Source organism: Oxyura jamaicensis, chromosome 2 (assembly GCF_011077185.1).
Source record: "Oxyura jamaicensis isolate SHBP4307 breed ruddy duck chromosome 2, BPBGC_Ojam_1.0, whole genome shotgun sequence".
Classification (NCBI taxonomy): Eukaryota; Metazoa; Chordata; class Aves; order Anseriformes; family Anatidae; genus Oxyura; species Oxyura jamaicensis.
In genome coordinates, this window is record NC_048894.1 from 81705614 (window position 1) to 81729159 (window position 23546).

Sequence of the window (23546 nt, forward strand, 5' to 3'; positions counted from 1 at the left end):
AGCGGCTCATGCTTGGCAGTACATCTTCCCTAAATATTCTCTGTCTCAATGTAAATTGTCTCTCTCCATTTTCTGTCTCAGTTGTAAATTGTGAGGTATGAAGGAGCAGTTTCATCACTGACACGTAACAGCAGAAAAAAAAAGTGTAAGTCATGTATACCACGCATTGATAAGCAAAACCAATCTGCACTGTTGCTTGACCTTGGACTTCAAGTTGCAAATGTGTTAACAGAGAAGGGAGAGTGCTAAATACACGAAATGAAAAACCTTCCTGCTTCATCCCTTATAGGATGTGAGCAGAGAACCCAAATCTTTATGGATGAAAGAAACTTTTCCTTTGAGGCCTTCCAGATTCATTATGAAGATGTGGGAAATCTGTTGCCTGGTTTAACATTAAACCAAATTATAATCCTTTGGTCTTTAATTGGGAACATCTGGAAGAAAACTCTGCAGATCAGAATTTACTAGCTAATAAAGACTGTAATGAATTTCCACAGTTAGAGCGTTAGGCATGTTTTATATAAAAGCAATCAGGACACTACAAAGCACTCAACACTTAGAGCAAAGGCAAATATTATTTTGTAAGGCATGAAATAAAGATACATCATTGCAAATTAAAATGAATTCTATGGCAATAAAACAATGCACTTTTTTTTTTTTTTCCAATACAGAGCCAAATTAAAATATAACCAAACCTACTTTCAAACTCCTTAAAGCAAGAGATCAGACAAATATGTCAAATATGTTTAATTTTTTTCAAAATGACTGATGGCAAAATAAAGTATTTACATCACGTCATACTGTGTAAACATGTAACGTCACTGTACAAAGAAATATACATGCAAAATAAAGCAAAAATTTAACTAAAACAATAAAGGAAAATAATACACAAACATAATGATATGAGGTTGGTACGAATACACATCCAGTTTTGAAGTCAGTTGTTTTCTTTTAAAAAGTTTCTGTACAACTTTACAAAAAAAAAAAAAAAAAAAAGGAATAAATAGAATACAGTGGAAGCCGCAAAGCTCAAAACTAACCCAAGCTAGGTTATGGCTTAAGACCCATATATCTAACTATTGTGGGATGTCGGCTTGGTTTCTTTAAACATGGCATTTCACACAAACATAGATGACGACACACCCATATGAACTCAGTGACGCACAGAAAACCATCTCTGTCTTCTTAAATAGCTCACGTTAATATTACTTCAACCTTAAAAACAGTTACTAAGACAATTACATTACGTGTCAGACTCTCACCATCTGACCACTACTTTTTGAATGTATTCTTCACCAGAGCACAAAAGTCATTTGTTCATTTCACAGAAAGAAGTAAACAGCTTTGAAAATTCTTAAAAAGTAGCAAGTGTTGAGACTGATTTTGGGAAAGTCATACTTTGGCATTTTGAATAGAATAATAAATTTTAAAAAGTGTCACCCTATTTCTTAACCGGTTTGAGATTTGGGATACGAATCTCTCTCTCTCTCTTTTAAACAATCCTTAAAACTGACTAGTCTTGACTAAACTCTATGCTAACCCTCATCTTAAACTAATAATGACAGTGTGGTTCAACACACCCTCCCCTGCCCTCCCAGAACCCCCAAACACACAAACAAAACCATAAAGCTCGCCGTACTAAGTATGTGCTTTTTCTATATATTTATTACAGTTACAACAGAGGTCCTCATAAATAGTTGCATAAAATGTTAAAGCCACAACATTGCACATGATATGAAATAAAACAAAATCCCAAATGAGTGCATTTACAGTATTTCATCCTGCTGTATACTGCTTGACAACCGGGTTGGCAAGCTGGGCACCAACCGGACGTCCTTTCCAAACGGGACAGCGAACGCTGACCCAAACTGGAGACCCGCACAGTGGTATACCACCATTTAGGAAGGAGGGGGGAAAAAAGGATGAGGAGGGAAAAAAATTACAGACCGAAGGCAGGTAACAGTCTATATACAAGTAAGGCCTACATTTTATCAGAGCAAAACGATTCATTCTATTTGTATGCAAAAACTTTGAGGTTGGATGCACTTAAAAGCAGAGTCTGATCTCAGTGCACTGCTACGTGAGATACATACAGGCGAGGCAACTGGAAAGCTCTAGGACCAAGTGAAAACCAGATGTTACAAATGGAAGCCTTATCAACGGGCAGCCATTTTGGTGAGTCTTCTCCAGGCGTGATTTCATTTTTGTGTAACACCAGTGCTTTGAACATAGGCATTTCTTCCTTGAATAAATCTTGAAAACGGTAGTTAAGTTCACTTGCAAAATTCAACTCTTGTTTATTAAAAAAACTATTTTTTTGCAGAAACCTGAATAAAATACTGTTACTGTATCACTCGTGACTGCTTTTTGCAGAGTACAGTGCTATCGTCCTCCACCCCAGTGAAGTCTGCATCGCAAGTCCCACGCGCCACCTCGCGTGGTCCCCTTGGAATGCGTTTGCACACGAACATTCGCTAGCAGCTGGTTGGCTCGGGGTTTGCTTTCCTCAAAATTCAAGTCAACAGCTGATTGGCAGGAGGAGTCTATCTCCAGTCTGATTGATTGGCAGGAGGAGTCTATCTCCAGTCTGATTGGCAGGTGAAAGAGAATGAGAGAGAACTTCAAGCAAGGTCAAACTCTTGGCAAGAGCCTGCTCTGTAAGAAGTTTTTAATGCTACGGATGGGTCGAACATCATTCTGGTGTTTTCGCCGCTCAATGAACGAAGTCAGTCTGGATATGTCAATGCTGTCAGCGCTTTTGCTATTCCCCAGCTGCAGCCATTGCTCCTGGAGGGCCAGTGCAGCCGAGGGACGCTTAGCTGGATCATCCTGAAGCAGGAAGCATACAAAATCTTTGGCCTTCTGGCTAACTCCTTTGAAGTAGTCATCTGGGAAACTAAAGTCTAAGCGGCAAATATTCAGGCAAGTTTCCTCTACACTTTCATCCAGGAAAGGAGAGACGCCACTAAGAAGGACATATGTGAGCACTCCAATGCTCCAAACATCTGAAGTGAGGGAAACAGGATTTCCGAGAATAATTTCAGGAGCTGCAAACTCTGGGTTTCCAAGTAACTGGTGGATGTAATACGTGGTATTGAGCTGGACCGCGTCTCCAAAGTCAGCCAGTTTTATTGTTGGCTTAGAGGAACTCTGGTCCACCAAAATATTTTCAGGCTAGAAAACATAAAAGCAAAAGAAAAAAAACAACACATTTGTTCAAGTCAATCCAACACACATTTGGCGCTCCAAAATTACTGTTTCCTAGCCTGCGCTGTTAGCTCAAGAAAGTAACAAACAGCTGCCAGTGATGAGGATCACCGCTGCAGGCAGCTCTGCAGAGCTCCTAGGCAGTCCTACCTGTCCTTTCCCCAGACTGGCTGGCAGGCACTCTCTTGCCAACTAAAGTGTGCCATTAATGTGCTTTAGCTGCTGGCATTTTAATTTTTGCAGGAAATATAGCTCTGCCAGATAAGACTGCAAGTGTTTGCAATAACAGCTCTGCAAAATTGCACAGAAAACTGTGTTTGGGAACTTAATCTTAAAGTACAGCAATTATAAATAGAGGGTGGATAAATAATTACTCTATTTGCTTTATGACAGAGAGCGAACAAAAACCCTGCATTTGAACTTCTGCAAGTTTCACTGGGAGAAATAAAATAAATATATATTAAAAACCAAAACAAAACAACTGTGCTTGACAGCAATTATTTCCAGCACAAAGGAAATGGCCAGCAAGCTTTAAGAGGAAAGCACAGGGAATTCAAAGCTTCTGCTCTGATGGCTATGAGTGATCTAAAGCATCTGCGGATAGTGTTCCTCCACCCCCCGCCCCAGCCCCCTTCATACAGCTGCCAGTTTCCTAGAAGGAAGTTTTTACGCCTGGAACGGCGCACACTGCTGGAAATTCCATTCACTCCTTACCTTTAGGTCCAAATGTGCTATTCTGCAGTTGTGAAGATACTGCACAGCTTCCAGAATCTCTCCCAGGTAGAGTCTGATTTTCCCCTCAGTGAGGTTTCCCCATCGCACGACGTAGTCTAGAAGGCGACCTTGGTCAGCCCTGTGGGAAGGTTACAGGTCTTAAAACATTTACATTTTAATACTATATACGAGAACTAAAAGAAAAAAAAGCCCACACCATACAATCAGTTTTGAAAGTTATATTAATAGAAACATTTCATAGCAAGTGCCCCTTAACAACCACAATTTCATGAAGTAATCACTGTTTCTGATGTCTGGCTTGAGTTGCCCTATCATATACTTTTCTGCCTGCCAGTGGAAATGTTCTATGTCATTTACAGCTCACTTGCACCTAAAATAGGGTGAAGGCAAGGAAAGAAAGGAAGAAATACAGTGTGCTATCCAGACCGAAAGATCAGATGTGTCCTGCCATTAGGCTATGGGAATTAATATAGCCTTCAAAACCTAGACCTAAGACTAGGATACAAAGGGAAGAGCTGACATCAAGCTACCAGATCACAACATTCCTAATTTGCTTCTGCAACTGATTGACATAAAATCATTTCTGGAACTCCAGCCTAAGATAACCTACATATCAGTTTTATATACCAACTTGTTTCCTCCCAAGTTTATTATTAAACGTGATGTTTTAGTTACAGTATTAGAGAACTGCAGTATTTTGCTTAGCTGTTGTCCGACTTCCCTGAAATCTTAATGTTTCTTATTCATAAACCACTACAAACGCCCTAGAAAGTCAGCTGTATAGATTGCATTTTACACACATTTCTAATACTAGTATGTAGTTGGTGGAGGTCTCAAAGGTATCGAGAAGGCCAATGAGCTGGGGATGCTGGAGATTCTGCATGACTCCAAGTTCATGGGTAACCTGGTCTCGCTTCATCAACTTCTTATTCACAAACTTAGTGGCTACTGCTCGCTTGGTTCCCTTCTGGTCACACTTCTTAACGACAGAAAATCTGCCCCTGGAATACAATATTGAAAGGAAAGGATTAACCAAAACTTGCACTAAGGAAATGCTTATGTCTTCAAAGATTCTGGGAGATACCAATCAATTTGAGATCTCCAGTAAGATATCCTTGCAGAATAGTTCTGGCCATAAACAAGATCTAGAAGTCCATGCACCTTCTACAAAATATGCCTGTAAAAATAATTAGCTGCAGAAAAGAGATCTTTTTTATCGCATTTGCAAAGAACTCAAGTCTATCTGAGTGGTAAGCAGCTTTTGAAGGTCCATCCTATAAGGCAGACGAATGTATATTCTGCATGAGCTATTTCACATTTTGCTCATTTTCAGATCTTTTCTGGCTTTGATTTTTTATATCCTATATAAAGTTTTGGAGTGCTTCGCTGTAGAAGCAGCATCAGTAAGGCATGCTAAAAAAAAAAAAAGAAAAAAAAGGACTGTAGCTTTCCAAAATACTTGACCACTCGTCTGTGAATCTATGATACCAAATCAGACGAAGTATGTTTTGTTTATGCAGTGCCATCTAGTGAGAGTAAGATTTTGGCTTCCTCATTTTTATTTAGCTCAATATAATTCTGTCCTTTTAGGATCATATAAGTATTTTTCAATGACAATTCAATTTCTTGAATGAGAAGTTCGTATGTTGACACCAGCATACAAAACGCACCTGCCAAGCTCAGCCACTTCACTGTAGAGGGAATCAAAGTTGTCTTTCCAGATTACCATGATTCCATCACTTCCAGGACCTACGAAAGAAAAAAGAGAAGGATAGTAAAGGCAACTTTTAATATAGTCAGATCCTCCTTAGAACTAAATGGTTGTAGTTATCAAATTGGGTAATGGGATTTGAATGTAATCATGAAGAAAAGAGCAAAGAGACAGGCCCTACCTAAAACTCGTAGACTGGCGGAAGATGAAACCGAACCCATATCGTTTGCAGCTATACACGTATAGATACCATCGTCTTCTGCAGTGACGCCAATGATTTTCAGGGAAGCCTCTCCTAAGTCACTGGGAAACACAATGGCATCCATAAATATTGTATTCAGTTTACAGACCTTAAACTATGAAGATTAGACAAAGTGAGAGTGATAATGTTAATATTTCTTATTGCCCAGCCCCTATACTCTATTGACAACTTTAACCCTGTTCCTGCCATTTCAGGAGTGTCTAGCAGAATCCAAGCATTTTGTGTGTACAAATTATCATGGAACATCCTGCAGACAACAGTGTTTTTTTTTTTTTTATATATATAATAAAAAAAAATCCTCACTGACTCCCTAGAGTCATATAGAAGCTGGTTTAATGTTTGTACTTTCAGAGGATTCATCCCTTGTAGGTGTGGGCTCCACCTTCAGTACAAAAGGTACACCATACTGTGACTTCAGGGACCTCAGAATCTGGGAGTATGAGGAAACTCTGGAAGCCTTTGCAAGTTTTCCCTCAGCTGCGGGAGAGACAGCAATAAGCTATGTAAGATAGGAGAAAAAATCTACAAACTTTTCCTTAAGCTTTTTTGTTGCTTAACTGCCCTTCCTATTTGATGGTTTGTCTTCAAATGTCTGCCTTAATCTTCCTCTGTGCAATTCATGTCTAGTATAGTCCCGTCCATCTACCATAGACAGGAACAGTAAATAATTCTATTTGTTTAAGTCTCCTATGTAAATGTGAACACTTGTCATATCTTGCCTATGCTTTTCACCTCTAGGCTCAAAACATTGTGCTATTCTTTCACAACATGGCATATTTTCAAGATTTTCCATCGTTCTTATTGTTTGCCTTTGGATCCACCACAGTTACTTCAAGTCATTCAAGTAACTAAAACAAAAGCTGTTTGCCTCTATCTTTATTCTGCCATTTAATTTCAGGGGAAAACAACGTAAATTTTAGGAACACAGGAAGATGACTTTCCTCCCCCAGCTCAAAAAACATTTCTTTACTAGTATTTCCAGAACTCTGCCAGCCACAGCCAGTATGATTTACTGGTTAAGATTCTGCAACAGTAAAAGATCCCTGTGAGATAATTCTAGTGAATCTAGCTCTTACTCCTGTCTCACAATGGTCCTGGATACAATAGCACAGCTGCCACAATGTCCCTGTCTCCCCATAACAAAAGTTATACCAGGTGAAAAGGAAAAAGCAGCTACGGTGGGACATAAAGAACAACGTAACATGCTATCAAGTTTGCATATGCATTGGGCAGTATCATACATCCTCTAATATAGCTATTAAGGAGGAAAGGTTTCACAAAAAAAACTTCATTCTAAAGTGAGAACATAATTCATAAACAAGACATTTCTTCACACTGAAGTGCCTCTCTAAATACTTTCAGTAAATTAATGATAAAATAAATGAAAAAAAAACCTTTTCTAACAGGTAGCTTCACGTTCCAAAATGCAGTAATATTTGTTATTATTCAGCTGTTTGAATTCCCAGTTAAGTCTGTTCATTTCTATCACAGCAAAGCTATGACAAAGACATTTGTTTCTACGCTTCGACAATGAAGACAGTAGCACCGCAGTGTTAATATGAACCAGAGGCTTTTCTTCGCTGAGTAACTGTCATGATCATTCCAAAAGCAGTCATTTGCCCCTAAAATGATGTATGCTACTAATGAAAAGAGAGGATTGGCAATGTGGCATGTCACAGAACTGGAATGCCATGGCATGCTGCTCTAGTTCTAGCACTGGGTCAGCGTGACAGAACCATGGTGTCTTCTGCAGTAGCTAATGAGAAATACCAGCTGAATTGTCTTGTTTTTAAAAATCAACTGAGTATGACATTAGGGTACCCCCAGCCATACTCAGATGAAGTTAAACAACATTTCCAGAAAATCCCAGCAGTGAAGTATTCCTGTCGGAGGACAATCCCATCTTTATGTATTGAAGCCGAAAGCTATCCTTCGCCAAGGCCATGAAATACAACAGCTTCAGCAGTTCCTGTTCCTTCATGTTTTGCTCTTCCTGGATCCAGGAACAAGTGATCCAGGATCCAGATTAGAAGTGTACCACCTTTCCCCAGGTGAAGAGAAGTCTGATTATCACAAATCACCTCAGTGATACTGTTAACAGCACTGTCCAACAGAAACTGCTATGCTGGCTCAACTGAGGGGGAACCAACTACAACCCAGGGATGGAAAATTCATTAGCCAACTTTGACACAAGTACAAGGGTTAGCTAAATATTAATGAGTCCTGTAAGATTAAAGTAGCCTTCTGACACTGGGGTTTTATCCATCAAGACCAGCTTTGTATCTTCTTGCCACTAACACCTGGAAATTTATGTGACAGCAGCAAGTTGAATATTGAATTGCTATCAGTGGAATCTTTCTATGGGGAATCAGAGTATCATCATGAGTTAAGTTTTGTTTATTTTTTGGATGCTCAATGCTAGGAGGAAAAAGAGGATATAATTAAGGACAATACACCAAAAACATCAAAACAAATAAGCCACTGAGGTATTTTACAATGATGTTCCCTTTTAAGACAGAGATACACTACACGAACTACTGTACCTGTACGAAATACTGTGATGACCGTCATTGCTCAGTGTGTTATGATCAGGACCCTTCCAAGTAACTGAAGCCTTGGGGCGACCACAGACTTTACACCTAAGCACGATGGTCTCTCCTGTCTCACATGTAACCTCACTCAATGGTATTATAAACTCCGGGGGAACTGGAAGAAGAATTTTAATAGCATTAGATCAATTGAAGTTCATCAATTTGCTTTTCTATTTCACTCTTCTATTAGACAAAGTATGTTGTACTTAGAGTTTCCAAGGTTTATCTATCCCTCTACCCTTGGAGCATGTCCACATTTAGGGCACTTGCTGGGGCTCTGTAGAGCTAATACTTTTTCTCTGCATGAACTTGGACATGACACTACTGAAATGCTATGGATAACCCTGAAATTTACCACAGTGAACCAAACATTCTGGGTCAACTCAGCTAAACAAACCCAGAAGTAAAAAATATTTAAGGATGTGCTCAGCTAGGACATCTTTATATCCAGCTGTGTTTGCAGAAGGAAACACAAAACACCTTCTCTATTGAGGCAGTGAAGTGGTTTCCCTTTGTGCTCACAGGTGAAACTCAAGAAGTTTGGCTCTTACTCCAGAGTGCCACTATTTTTCTCCTGATCAGCCTCTGCACTGGAGAGACCCTGCACATTTCCTAGGATGCAAGGTGAAAAATGAAGCAGCAGAGGTCTCCAACTCTTGACCTTCTTATTTTGCAAATTCAGCAGTGCCCAACTTCCATGCAGTCTCAGTGCACATGCACCAGTACAAATATTTCTGAGCAACATATCGTATGATCCTTGTGTTTTACATTGTTTTGGACATGTAAACAAAAACATCTTCCTTTCATCTTTTTTTTTTTTTTTTAAAAAAAAGTCATTTCACTAACTGCCTCTCCTGTCCAAAATGAGGCTACGTGTATTTTACAGAAAACACTAATTCCTGATGTAATTCATGTCAAGCAAGTTCAAACAAAATAAATCGTACTTTAATCAAATTATGTTTACTTTGACTTTTAAAGATTAAAACAACTTACCATCATAAATGTAATTGGGGTTGAGAAGCTGGAAAGGATAAATCAAAGAATTAGTGTCCTTATAAGTGTATAATAAAGTAAAAATTATAGAAAATAAAGCACAGTGATCGACAGAAGTTAATTGTACCCACAAAGGTCCAATAAACATTTGAATATCAGATTTTCTGTACCACTCTACTTTTTCTGCAGTGTCAATATGCAGTATCATGCCTGTAGGTTCAAAAATCCTATCGTCTTGTTTTGAGATTTTATAAACATTTTCCATTAGGGCCACTGTTGTTTGAACCACTGTTGTTTCCAATTCCTTCACTTGAAATCCTATCACAAGCTAGAACTAAAGCAACTTTTAAAGAAATTCCAACACAACTCCTTTTGAAAACTACTACATCTTTGTAACATTTACCTTTACAGAAACCTTGTTGGCAAGTCCTTCTCGGGATTTGCGGTAACCATTTTCTAGCTTGCCTTCCCTTTTGCCGTCTTTATCTTTTTTCTCAGATTTCTTCCTTAAACGGAGTGCTGTGTGCCAAGATGTTGACTTCCTGAATGTGGAACAGGAAGCTTTGATAAATTTTCTTTTAAAACTCTCAATTATGTGTTATAATCTCTAGCTTCAGATGACATTGGAAAAGTATGCCAGAACGTTATTTCATTGTATTAAAGCATATGGAAATGAAATGCATTCCATAAGAGATGCTATCTTTGGTTAAAACTGTAAGCAAGCTATTAAGATTAGTCTGTAGTTCAGTATTTCTTGAAATCTTTGCTGCAATCGTAAACGTTCCATATGAAAATACAAATTGTCAATCAACCTGAGCAGCAAACAGCACAAAATCCATCTCAAATACAGCCTTTAAGAGCTTTACATAAAACTGCTAAGAATGCGGTTATGATATTAGATCCACCATAGTAGAGTTGAGAGAGATCTTTTTAGCACCACCAGTCATTTTAAATAGGTTTGTGGCTCAAGGTTTAAATCCAGGAACTCTGAAATCTCATTTCACTTGGTGCAAACATTACGATGGTTTTCCTACACAAAGAAGTCTAACCTGGCAACTCATCCTATTGAATAAGCTAGTAACTGTTGTTTCTCTTAAGTGAGGTATTATTAATCTTCTTTTCCTAGAAAATTGCACATTTTGATAAAGAATACATGCTTCTAGGTTCTTTCTTACCACTTTTTATTTTTTAGTAATTTTGCTAAGAGACGTCACATGTACTCAATCTGTTGGATGTTCATGTATTTCTCAAAGATAACTTCAACTTTCAGTTTATAAGTTTCAAATTGTCTAAATTGGAAGGTTTTCTCCCTCCTCCCCCTTCTACTCACACCCAGGCACTCACTTGATGGTTCCATCAGGGTTGTCAATGATGACTGCACTGGTATGCCCCAAGACATAGCCGGGAATCCAGCCCTCGGCTGCGGGGCACTGATCAGTGGCGGCTCTGAACACCAAAAACATGTTCTGTTGGTTGCTGGCTAGAATCTGCACGACCTCTCCTTGGTAGACATTTATCTCATCCTCCTTCACTGCCGTGTAATCGTGTGTCACCAGCATGGTGGAGATATTGCTACTGCTGCTACTTTCACTCTGCAAGTGTCAACCGGAAGCACAAAGAAGAGGCAAAAAAAAAGAGAATCAAGTTTAAAGTTTGATTTAAAGGAGAAAGGCTGCTCTTGGCCTGCTACATTTCAACCATGACCTGCATAATACACATAGATTAAGCTGTAGGCAAAGAAAAGAAATCAGATTTCTCTTGCAGAGCTCCTTGTATCTATTTATCCTGTATAAATTAGTTTGATCTTTGAATACCATTACATACAGCAGGCATGGAAATTTATTCCTTTTATTTTTAGTAAAGATGACTTAATTTTACTTCTTCTATTTTTTGAAGGATCTCAACTAGTCTTGAGATCTCAACTAGTCTTCCTTTCAAGCTCTGACACTGAACCTCTCATCTTTATCAGGTGACAAAGCTACATTACATCACGTATAACAATTTTTCATTAAGTCTTATGGGTGCGTAACAGATCAAGACTTCACCTCGTGAACGCTGGAAACTCCAACAATGAAAAACACATATAGTCTTTCCTAGCACCATTTGTCAGAACTCAGACACCAGCTGTCTGCATACAAAACGTGACAAGGTACCTAAGAACAATGCAGGCTTTTTGATAGCATCTCTCTTAAAAATTAAAGGCTTCTCCCTGGTTTGAATCTGTATGATTGGGCCTGCTCCTTTAAATGCGCAGGATGAGGTAAATTACTGAAATACTAGATTATTTGTTTCTTGGGCAGAACAGACCCACTCAAGCTGGGAATCTCACTTTTAAATGATTAGTGACTAGGACAGCTGTATGTTAGCTGCTTATCACAAACTTTCAACTAGCGTTCGTGAGTGTTGTGGTCGTTTTCCCACCGAGCATTTGCAGAAAGCTAATTATGGCTGACCAGGTGCACATGAAAAGTCACACTACTTTTCAAACCAAAAAGCCCTTCTCCTGGCCATGAATCCATGGTAACTTACTAAATTAAGACTCTTTTTGCCCATATACATGCATTTCTCATATTAGGTTTAATAAATAGGGGTGTGAAATCTATTATCAGACTATGCAACCTGCTCCCTGAAAGAAGTGATTTCCTTCTTGAAACAAGTTAAAAACGAAGTGGATGGCCCATTAACAATATGCCATGAGGTATGTATGTGCGTGCATCTGGCTTCCTGACTTCTGATTCTATGTTCTTACTTCAAACTCTTTCAGTTTGCGATCAGGAGGGCTCGCTATTGCCTAGCAGTAACTGAGCTGAAGAAGGAAAGCAGTACCCAGCTGTAGCTGAATGCTACTACGGCTTATATAGCATAGCCATGTGTTAGCATCACGTCTGTGCAAGCAGCACGTAGAAAGCTTGACACATAGGATTACAAGTGTCACCTTTTTTCTCAAAACTGTCAAATATTTGTCTCCTGAGATGCAGCAAGGGTCAGTTGAGAGCATGGCACACTGGGAGCCCCAAAACCCACACTCTCATCCAATCTGCTAATGGCCATGAACAAGTCACTCCATCTCTTGGTGCCTGCGCTTCCTCGTGGGTGTGCTGGCTGACTGGTGCACTGAGAAACAAGGGCGTTCAGAAGGGAACTCTGATTACTCATTCCTACAATGTTCAGCACATCAGTGCTCGGGTTTCCAATTCCTTTCTTGTTTTCTCTATTAGCATGATGAAGCAAATGCTACCTGAGAGCAACATCTCCCCTGGATTGTACCTCTATTAAAGGATATTTATATTTAATTTCAGGTGCTACACTCCCAGTGGTAAGAGCAGTTTGTCTGGCTTTCAGGACTGTCTACACGGTCTTTTGTATTAGCAAGGCCCTTCCATACTTCTGGCCAACAGGGAATAGTAGTACCTAAAAAATTCAGAGGTCTTATTTTCAGTCGCTGTTTAAACTAAGATTACAAATTCATAGATTCTTCTAGCTAGATGGAAAAAAAACATCCATTCAGAGAAAGTTGCTTTTACTAATTCCTTCTGTTAGACCTACAGGGAAGAGGAGGGGAAGGCTGAAGTAGCAAAATCAACCTATACTCAAACCTTGCACCATACACTACTACTGAATATTCTGTTTCTTAGCATGCATTGGAATTTGTATGCAGGACTGGCTTGCATACATCTCTTTTTAATAGTTAAGTCTTGAAGGACCACTTCAAAGTCTGAATATTTCTTACTTTCTCAAGGACAGATAAATCTACTAAATAATTGTCTGGTAAGTACAAAGTAACTTTCTATCTTGTGAATGTGTTTATATCAGAATTTGTTCTCACCACGGAAAAGACAGCCCTTCCTTTGCCTTGCAAAGAAGTAATGATTCTTGCACAGGAGTTTTTTTCCTACTGCAAGTGTTGCTGGTCATCACTGGCTGCAATTACTGGATTACAGAGGATATACTATCAAAATCTAAGAAATTGCTACCATATTCCTGAAAATCTAGCAAGAACAACTCATTTTTTTCTTCTTAGGAGTAATTTTTCCATGCATAGGTAAGCTTATGAAGAAACCTTAACCATGCGTGCATATAAATATACACAAGCGAATGGTTAAATCAAAATAAGCCTTCACAACCCATCTTCTCCAGCTTGTTGAATGCAGTGTGAAATCCTGCTAAAATATGGTCTATAAAGTAAGCATTATGAAGCTTAATTATCAAGCGAAACGTAGCTGTGAAGCACATTCAGACATTGTTTTACAGTAAGATAAAAACAAGCAAAGGTATCTTTGCTGATAGTATCAAAATTCAAATGTTTTGAAAACTTAGTGCCATCCTTTCTCTCCTTCTTTTTTTAATATAATGAAATCAATTAATACTATGCAAGTCTTGATTCACATGCTGTGCAGTAATTGTGAGAAAGTCCGATTACCCCAGCTATTATATTATCATCACATTTTGCTAGACTGAAGATATACACAAGACAGAGCTAAACCAAATGAAAAGTTGAAAGATCAGGATAAAAATATGATACATGCAAAGCATAATTTGTTCCTCTAAAGCTATTATAAAAGTATAAGAACTAAGAAGTCAAGAAAGCTCTCTGTTTAGTTATATTTAGCAGTTCTATAAAGAAATGCATGCATTTTAAAAAGTACAGCAAGTTAGGTTGATTTGCAAAATTGGTACTGCATACGATTTGTGAGAGAGTAGAAAAACAAACATTTGTGAACACAACACTTAGTGAGAAGAAAATCAAACGCACCTTTATTAGAAATAAAAAAGGCACCAGAGCCTGCCTACCAGATCCATGGCAAGTGCCTTGACATTTTTGCTTATATTTGCACATGCCCCTGTGATTGCTGAGTTGCATTTCCTGGTAGATTTTATGACAGAGAATGTGGATTCTGTTGATACCCCAGCTTTCCGCACAAACACACCAAGTACGCACTAAAAGGCTGAATCTCCAGATGCCCTAAAACAGTTCTTCTTGTAAAGCAGAAGAGAAAAGTGGAGCCACTATTTGTTTTGATCACAGTAGAACAGTTGATTATTTTAGCTAGGTTTTGTTTGCCTATTTTGAGTGGACTGCAGGAAGCTTCCTTGACCAGGCAAAGGATTTAAAAAGAGAATGCTGCAGATCACCTAAGGCTGAAAGGAGGAGGTGGGGGGCGGAAATAAATACAAAATAAAAATCAAGCAGCCCAGGGACTGTACCGTAGACATCTCAACGAAGTTAAAACTCAACAGGACAGTGCTGGCGGATTTGGCGTGACAGGGAAAAAAGCCCCAAGGCAATCTGCCAAAATCTCAAAGTCAGATTTAAATGCTGGCTGCAATGCATACCCCAAGGTGCTCTGGTTGCCACGCTTCAGCATGTTAATTATGTGCCTTCAAATTAGAGACGAAAAAGCAAGGACAGCAAGTTAGTATCAGCCTAGTGATCTATATTTTCAGCAGAGGCAGAAATTGCATCTAATGTTAGCAGTGTTTGTGTGTCTGTATACATACCACTGTCTATGTTTTTATGTATACATACACAAGAGGTAGATCATTTTGTTTTTTAATGTGCAGAAGACACTGGAACAGTTGATTATTTCAGAGCAGTACAGCACCGGAGAGCCAGAAGTTAGTACGGAGAGTGATGGTAACGCACAGAAAGGGAGCATGGGAAGGTTTTAGAAGAGCTCGCAGGACAGAGGTGCTCCGCTCTTACCCCATTACTCTGGGTGGAGTGAACTGACTGCTCGCTGGTCGAGGAGCATGTGCTCATGCGGTCTGTGTCCTTGCTGTGTGAAGAGTGGCGGTGAACCTGCCGCTGGAGGGAGTCACTGTCCCCAGGGAAAGTGAAGGAGCCAGGGCGGCTGGCAGGGGATGCTGGGATGGAGCTCCAAAAGGAGCCCTTCTGCAGGGGGCTGCTGGGTGGAAAGGTTTCTTTGCCAAAAGGAGAAGGGAAAGTCGTGGAGAGAGGAGAGTTCATTGGTGAGATGGCTCCTGGCCTTGGCTTCCCCAGCGTCAGTGATCCTATGCTGTTTCTTGAGCGACTTTCCTCTGAGCTTCCACGTGAGTCTTTCTGGGCTCCGTCAGCTGAGCCAGAAATGTTTCCCGCTGTCTTCCTGGGACTCTCAATAACTTTCATCTTGGGAATCTGCTCAGCTTCTCTCTGAGGACCGTCCGGTTCTGCACTGGGAGGGTGCCTGTCTGGCTGGCTCAGGCCAGTTTCTAAGGAGGTGTTGTAGTGTGGCAGGGAGAGATTGTGAATGGACATACCTGACATCTTGTCTGCCTCTGCTTGGGCCGAGGCTGCAGAGGAGACCAGGACTGGGGAATGGTGTCTGACAGGCTGGGGGATCCGGGATGGCCGGCTACGGCTGGAGCTGGGGATTCCACTAGAGCTGCTGGGGCCGCTGCTGTTACTGCTGCTGCTTCCGCTGCCGCCTCCACCGCTGCTGTGGTTCCTCTGGTACTCAATTGGGGACGTCAAGGCTGCAATGGAGAAAGAAGAAGGGGTGATCAGGGAAAGGAGGGCAGGATAGGGAAGAACAGCTTAAAACAGACACGTTTACTAGCAAAATGGGAGCACCGCTCAAATATGATGAATTCCCTTAGCAATGCCGGTCATACTGCAGTCCTCAAGTCACTTTTCTACATTGCACCTTCACGACCCGCTATATTAAACTTTTATTAAAGACAGAAAAGCTAAATCCGGGGAAAAATGTTTTCCTCTAGATCACATTGTCAGTCAGCTACCAAGATGGGAAAAAAACAAGCGTGATTCCAGTTCTCAGCTCATTGTTCTCTGTACTTTACATCTCTTAAAAAAAATCTACATTGGGGCAACAGCTGATGGATACAGAAATATAGTAAGAAACTTCTGGTGTCACAGCAGACACCACCACCTTCTACTGTTCTGCAGAATCTGAATGCTGTTGCCACAGTAAGGTGCAACAACAATGGCCACCAAAGTAACACAAGCAAAACAATTTTTGAATGGATGCCTTAAACTCCCCTTGCAAGCAAAAGGCTTGCTTTTGCTTAAACGGGGTACACAAACTCTCCACAGCAACGGATGGTACCAGTCGTAATTCACTCCTACAAAACATTTGGAAAATTTCGCCGAGAGAACACCATGTAAATTCAGACTACCGCTCTTATGACAAATGCAAGCATCTGTTCTGAAGCAAAAACGTGGCACATAACGCCCAACTGTTCTGCATTAGCTCAGGAAAAAGGAAACTTGCAAACAATTTCAAAGCCAAGAAACAACAGATGAGAGAGAAGTCACTCAATTATGAACTTTCAAAGAGAGCAAATCATTTACCATTTAAAAAGTTGCGCTGGTTTTCCAAAATTTGGTTAATTTCATGGATCCATAGCTGCCGGACTGCTGGGCTGGCAGAATGCAAAACAAAGGTCTCCGTGACATCGCCCGTTCTTGATGTTAGTGCAAATTTACATGGATCGCTGTCCACATTTTCCTCCAGGGAAAGGCAACTCACCTTCACAAAAAAAAAAAGAGAATTTCCTTCATGCATTTTTTGAGAAATTGCTTACTTGATAGCTCAGAGTCAAATCTTCAAATGTAATTAAATTAAGATGACCATCTTTTTGCTCAGTAAAGTAATACCATGAAATGAAGGATTACAGTAAACTAAGCATTAATATATGTCATTTTTGGCACAACCAAAGTATCAACAACATTCTCATTCTACAGCAGCCTTTGCTCCAGAGAGCACAATAGCTGTGTACTGATGCACTGCGCTCCTATTATCTCTACATGGACGGTATGGCTTAATGTTCTCCATCAGTCCTTGCTCTCCCCTTGTGTTATTTAAAATGCCGAGCCCACTCTGGAGCTTTGCTGATGGCCCCACTGAAGTCTTCTCCTGCAGAGACAGCAACACCGTGGAACAGGCTGCCTGGCCAGTGCAGAACAGGGTGTGCAGCTGGTACGCAGAGCAGCAAGGCAAATCAGAGGAAGCAGGGTCCAGACAAAATGCTTCATGAGGAGGGCTGGTGAGTAATACCAGCAACAGCTTTTCTTTCTGGGAAGGGTTGAAGTGAGGGTAAATGCTTTTTGTTTGGGGGATTTGCTTGCAGAAAAATCGGCAAATCCAAGAAGGTGGCAAATGTTACATACACATTGGGACTGACTGCAGCTGAAACTCATCAGAAGGGATACTTAAAGACTTTTCCTTATTTGCAATGACTTTGCTATGCGGTGTACATGCAATGTTTTGTCCAGGAACAGCTGCTTTGGTATGCTTCACGCGGGAAGCATCAGAGAGCTGGAATCCAAATATTTCCATTTATCATCAGAGCGAGCATAAATCCAATAGGAGGTCATTGACTGACACCTTGCTGTGCTTTCAGATTGCCCTCCTAGATGCCATTAGTGACTCCACACTGAATTAGGAACTGTTACCTTTGTGTCCCTTGCACAAACTCTGCTAAGATTCACACACAACAGTTACCTTGATACTGTTTTTAAACAAGAATCCGGGCATGGAGAAACCTTTCTTTTTATCTAGCGGCTCACTGAAAATGACAATCTGCTCAAACAGGAAGACCCGTCTCTCCTTGCAGCGTGGCAGAAGACCTGTGTCCTGGTCTGTAACCAAGAACGTGTCCTGGAGCAGGAGCTTACCCTGGGCTACAATTTTACCCTATAAACAGAAGCAAGTGGAAACATAGTTAATGCAACCCTGCATTTCAATCCAATCAATCTTTTTTTAGCAAATGCTCATGACAAAATAGCTTTGTATATTTTCCAATTTCTCAGTGTCATTGACCATTATATATCCATTGATCCTACAATACACAAGATACTCTTGTGTCCTCTCAAAAAACAACCACCACTCTCCTACACACACTTTTAAATTCATACTGCAGTTGGTGGCTTACTAGTAACACTGGTAAAATTGGAAGGCTTTCATCTCTCTATTAAGATATTCCTTGCCTGCCACTTCTCACACAGTTACATATATACTTCCAGTGTCTTCCAGTGCACTGAATTCAAGTTCATACCTGCAGAGCAGAAAGGGCTTTTTTTTTTTTTTTTTTTTTTTTTTTTTTTTTTTTTTTCTCAAAGGGCTTTGCAAGTAGAACACATGACTATGTGTTCTGCTTCAACAGCCAACTTTCATCTCTTCCAGCCTTACCAAAACAAGAAGGGCTACAGTTGCCAAATAAGAAGGGCTACAGTTGCCTCAGGTACTTTACTGACTGACCATAGCAAACTCCTCCTTTGTCTACACTGCTGAGGTCTGCTCATCTGCTAATAAATGATTACTTTAGTATTTCAAAATCATTAGTCAATAAGTGAACTGTAATAACACAAGCACTTCATGGATTTTGTAGACAGACTTCTCTAGTGTGACTGACTTAGGAGGTAAGCTTTCCAGGATGAAGTCCTTGGCAGGGCTATGATGTTTGCATTTACCACCTTTTGCACTAGCTAACCATATGGCGAAGGAGCACTCCACCTCTCCTTAACCCCATCAACTCCTCCCACAACATTAATGGTTAATTTCTAGAGCATCTGACAAAAATGCTAAGCAAAATCCACTGAAAAATCCCAGTCAACTTACATCAAATCCTTGCAGGCGGCCAACATTCATCATGTCATTACACCGTTTTGGTACTATACACATGACCTCTACAGCTCTCTGTTCAAGACAAATTAAAAATCAAAGCTTAATTTTCCAAAAACAAGTTAGCAGGATGAAGTTTAGTTTCATTTTCTATGGCTGATTTAGAACAGAAAGTAATGTGAAAGATAAGCACCTATCATAAGCACATCCTCAAGAAGATAAAAAAAGGATAATAACTTGTCAAAACAAGTATAAGTTCAGAGTTAAGAACATTTAAATCACTGTGAGAAAATGTCTCAAGTACCTCTAGTTCTGTTGTATCAAGGTTAGCTTTTTTAGAATATTTGAGGAAGTCCTGAAAAAGAAAAAATCAATAATATAAGTTCTTTGTTCATTAAACCACACAGAGATATCTTAGAAAATCTGTACTTGCTAAACTGTCAGAGAATGAAGGACTACAGAACACACACACATATATATATATATTTCTTTTTAAAGCTTCTTGCTGTGGGGCTTCCCTGTAATATTTTTTAAGATTTATTAACAATTTTTTTTACATTATAAAAAAACATGTATTAATATAATGACACCTGTGATAGACACGGTTGTTTTTCAGTAAACATTTACATGATATTAAAATGGTTGCACATGTAGACGGAAAAATTGGGATGAATCCCAGTAAATAATATCACATTTAGAGATGAAAACAGTTGAGGTATCCCTCTCACCATTGCATCATATTTGTACAAATATTAAACATTTCTATGTCACTGACTTGAGTTCATCTGGTCCTTAACATTGAAAAACAAACAAATGAAAAAACAATCCAAGCTATTTACTTCCATTTTTATAACTGCCTGCTTATGTTCAGAAAATAATCATTCTACATTGTAAGAGCATAACCAATATTAAAAAAAGAAAACATATCATTTAAAACATACATTAAATCATTCACTTCAGTATCACTTTACCTTTAGTAACAGCTGGTATTTCATAATTCTCTGCACAGGTTTTATTAGCAAGTCCGTGAGCTGAAGTCTGTGGCCCAGGCGTTGCTTTAGATCCTGAGGGATGTAAAACAAACATTTTTGGAGCTTAAAATACTCTTTTGTTCAGTTAGAAACATAGCAGCATGTATCACTATTAACGGCTATCAGAGCAGAACTGGCAAAAGTCAGAGCAGAATTTGATCTGCAATTAGCAAAAGGTGGAATCCTTCCCTTTATCTGCATCAGCGTATCAGTTTTGCATTCAAAATATTCTCTCCTCCCAGAATCTTCCTTTTTTTTTTTTTTTTGAAGTGAGAATAGAAATGGGCAAGAATTGTAATTCAAAGGAATACAACCTAATGTGGTTTGCTTTTTTTTATTTTTTTTTAAATTCTTTTAGCAACAACCTGTGTATTTTTTTTTAACCTTTCTAACCCCCCCCTTTTTTTTTTTAACCAGCAGATCTGGTTCTGCATATATCCTATATTCCCATACATCCTTCACTTTGCATATATCCTCCCTGAAGAACTTACCTCAAAAAATGTATCAATGTATTCTGAGACAATGTGCTCAGACTTTGGTTTGTTTTGGCAGTAAACTATGTACATGTGCAACCTTCTCTCCTAGAACAAGGATACAAAATGATGTTATAATAAGGAAAGGAATGCGAGACTGAAAATAGAGTATAACTTTAAGAAGTACAACTGTTCCTATGTATAAGCATAAAAAGGGCCTTTTGATGAAAAGAAGTAGCTGCATATGCAGAAATTACAGATCTGAAACCAAGTTTATCTGGATATATCATAATAATTTTAGAAAGAAAACACAATTGAAAAAATTGCTACAGCTGTACACCTGATATACTCCTGAACATCAATTGTATAGAAATGATAGCTTAGCAGATCTCATAATAAAAAGAACCACAGAAATGGTTTCTTTTAGGGGAACAACGTTCTTTAGCAAGACCAATGTAGGGAGCCTCTGAAATATTGTATTTTATTTTATTTCAATGATCTAATTGTTACTCAAATATATTATAATAATGTCTCCCTCTTATTTAGCTGTACAGAGCAATTAAGAGAAACCCGTCTGTCTTCTGTGTAGAAGAAGCTGTCCTATTGGAGTTTGAGTGTGGGAGTAGGTGATGTAACCTGGAAGTGGTGGTGCTGGTATTTTTGTACTCAGATTCCATATTTTGTGTGCATGTGTTTTTAAGACTGAGGCAACAAAGAAAGAGAGAGAGCATAACTCTGACCCTTAAGGTTCATTCTTGGTTACCACCATACTGGTTAAGAAACACAGACAGACAATACATGTATATTATCTACTCCAAAATCTTCCTTATCATTTTGCCAGGACTAGTTTGCTGTTGATGCTTTGGTAGTCAGAAAATTAGAGAGCACTGAACAGTGAAGACAAAAAAAAAAAAGTAAAATGGAGCTTGAAAAAGACACAGGACATAGATTAAGAGCAGAAATAGAATCTTCTATTTCTGGAAAATTCTAGCTAATAGTCAGGGTTTTGCCAGAGTATGTTGTAAGAGGATCATAGCTTGCCCTTCCATCTGCAGTGGTAAGGGTGCCTTTCAAAAACAATTGAGCTATAAATATACCTGGAGAAAGTAAAACAGCATTCAGAAACAGGAAGAGTTACTCCCTTCAGGATTCTCCTCTCTCCCTGTGCTTTTTTTTTTTTTGGTGATCCCTTGGAAATGAAACCGCTCACTCCTCATCATTAGTTCAGAAATTAGGCCTGACTTCCAGTGCTACGGTTCCATACTCTTTTGCTACCTTGGTATTGACTTCAAACAGTCCACAAGGAAAATCTGAAGCCCACTAAATCTGCTTGAATCCAGTCTGTTCTCAGTCTTTGCATACTTGTGCTAACAGTCACATTTAGCAGGCAAGTTTCCCTTCTGCTATCTGGTGTGATTTGGAGTACCTTGAGACCGCATCTCAAATATATACTAAGCAGTTCTTCTACACAAAGGGACACCCCCCAAAAGAGGGTAGGAGAATGATTAGTAGCATATATAGTTCGATATCTAGTTTCTAGATAACCAGTTTATCGTATTTCCTTCCAAAGTGTTACCATACTAGATGTATCACATGGCCATTCCTTTTAGTAAGTAGATGAAAAGGGACTTGCATAAAATTATAAAGGGTACGGCGTTGGACTAAGATTAAACATCGTGAATGCCTGGCACTCAAGATTTCTTCCCCAGGTGAAGAGGGAGGAATCTCAATCACTAGTGATATTCTTACTAGTTTACTTACAAGCTCTTACCTCTCTTCCCCTCTCTCTATTACAGTGAGAAACGTTTTTTCTTAACATTTATCTTTCTTAACCATGTTATACCACAGATAAATCCTTAATAAACACATTAGCCAGCAGCAACTGTAGGGTTTGGCCAAAGACAGTATTTGCACTTACGTGCTTAACGAACAGGGATCCCAGCTTTTCTGGATCTTCAAGGCACTTCTCCAATTCTCCTAAAAAGAAGCTGAATATAAACACAGTAAGCATTTTCTTCTGATAGCACATACTATGGCAACAGGTGATTGTAAGGCAATGTAGTCTTATTACGATATATACTTTGCATCCCCTGTCAACAGCTTTGGGTATTAACCTATTTCCAAAATGACAATATTAACAGTGTAATATTTTCAAAGGGACACACATTCCAAGATAGAAAAATACTGATGTCCGTTAATAAATTTTTCTCTCATATATTGATTGAAACTTTTCTCCTATCCAGTCTGAGTGCTTGAGGTGCTAATCCCCAACATATACATCAAGAATGTATTCTGAGTCAGAGAAGTCTGATTCTCAAAAAAACAAATTTCCGTACACAGTATTATCTATACTAGAGATTCTTAGTTGAAGCACTTGTGATATATAAGCAAATCTTCCTACCAACATTTTAAAGCTGAATCTACTTAGTAAGTACCTACAGCTGAAAGCACAAGAGGAGGTGTGTTTACTTTGTGTCTAAATATTTGAAGGAAAAGATATGTTCTTAAAGTCAAACTAGTATTTTCTAGGTAGAACTGTTCAGCAGGTGGCTTTCAAGTTACAGATATACATACTCTCTGTGCCAGTCATAAATCTGATGAATGTTTCCAAATACAATCTTGTCTTTGCCTTTCATGTCATCAGGAACTCCATCTTCCTTCATAAGTGCCATGTAACCCTGCAACAATCCAAAGAAACTCACTGTATTTCAGCTTAAAGTGAGAATTGCCTTCTAATCTCCCTTTCCCCAGATGCCTTCCAAACAGCCCATGACAACTTGCTTAGGACACAAATCCAAGGAAACAAACAAAAAAAACCCTGCTCTATAATATAACTTCACATAAAGCATGGCTACAAACATCATGAATTAGTTTGAGGTTGTTTGTGCAACAGTGCCCAGAGTGCTGGAAAGATTAATTCACCTTAGCTAATTTAGACTGTGTGAACAGGCTCAAATCATAC

The 23546-nt window shown here is 39.2% G+C and overlaps 1 protein-coding gene across 2 annotated transcripts in view; it reads right to left on the reverse strand.

Moving 5' to 3' along the window:
- Positions 1 to 556: 556 nt before the first annotated feature.
- TRIO (trio Rho guanine nucleotide exchange factor) overlaps positions 557 to 23546 on the reverse strand; it is a 254322-nt gene continuing 231332 nt past the window's right edge. The window contains exons 40-57 of one of the 2 annotated variants that reach the window (XM_035318490.1): positions 23159 to 23262; positions 22503 to 22572; positions 20603 to 20692; positions 20052 to 20144; positions 19385 to 19435; positions 19078 to 19155; positions 17962 to 18153; positions 16809 to 16986; positions 15204 to 15973; positions 10844 to 11091; positions 9903 to 10041; positions 9500 to 9527; positions 8459 to 8621; positions 5835 to 5956; positions 5613 to 5691; positions 4743 to 4943; positions 3922 to 4060; positions 557 to 3174 (exon numbers count right to left, since the gene is read on the reverse strand). In XM_035318490.1, the coding sequence (XP_035174381.1) occupies positions 2632 to 3174; positions 3922 to 4060; positions 4743 to 4943; positions 5613 to 5691; positions 5835 to 5956; positions 8459 to 8621; positions 9500 to 9527; positions 9903 to 10041; positions 10844 to 11091; positions 15204 to 15973; positions 16809 to 16986; positions 17962 to 18153; positions 19078 to 19155; positions 19385 to 19435; positions 20052 to 20144; positions 20603 to 20692; positions 22503 to 22572; positions 23159 to 23262 (3288 nt within the window). In that variant the 3' untranslated portion in view covers positions 557 to 2631. Of the gene's footprint in view, positions 3175 to 3921; positions 4061 to 4742; positions 4944 to 5612; positions 5692 to 5834; positions 5957 to 8458; positions 8622 to 9499; positions 9528 to 9902; positions 10042 to 10843; positions 11092 to 15203; positions 15974 to 16808; positions 16987 to 17961; positions 18154 to 19077; positions 19156 to 19384; positions 19436 to 20051; positions 20145 to 20602; positions 20693 to 22502; positions 22573 to 23158; positions 23263 to 23546 lie in introns of those variants that run through there. The other variant, XM_035318491.1, reaches the window with a different exon arrangement.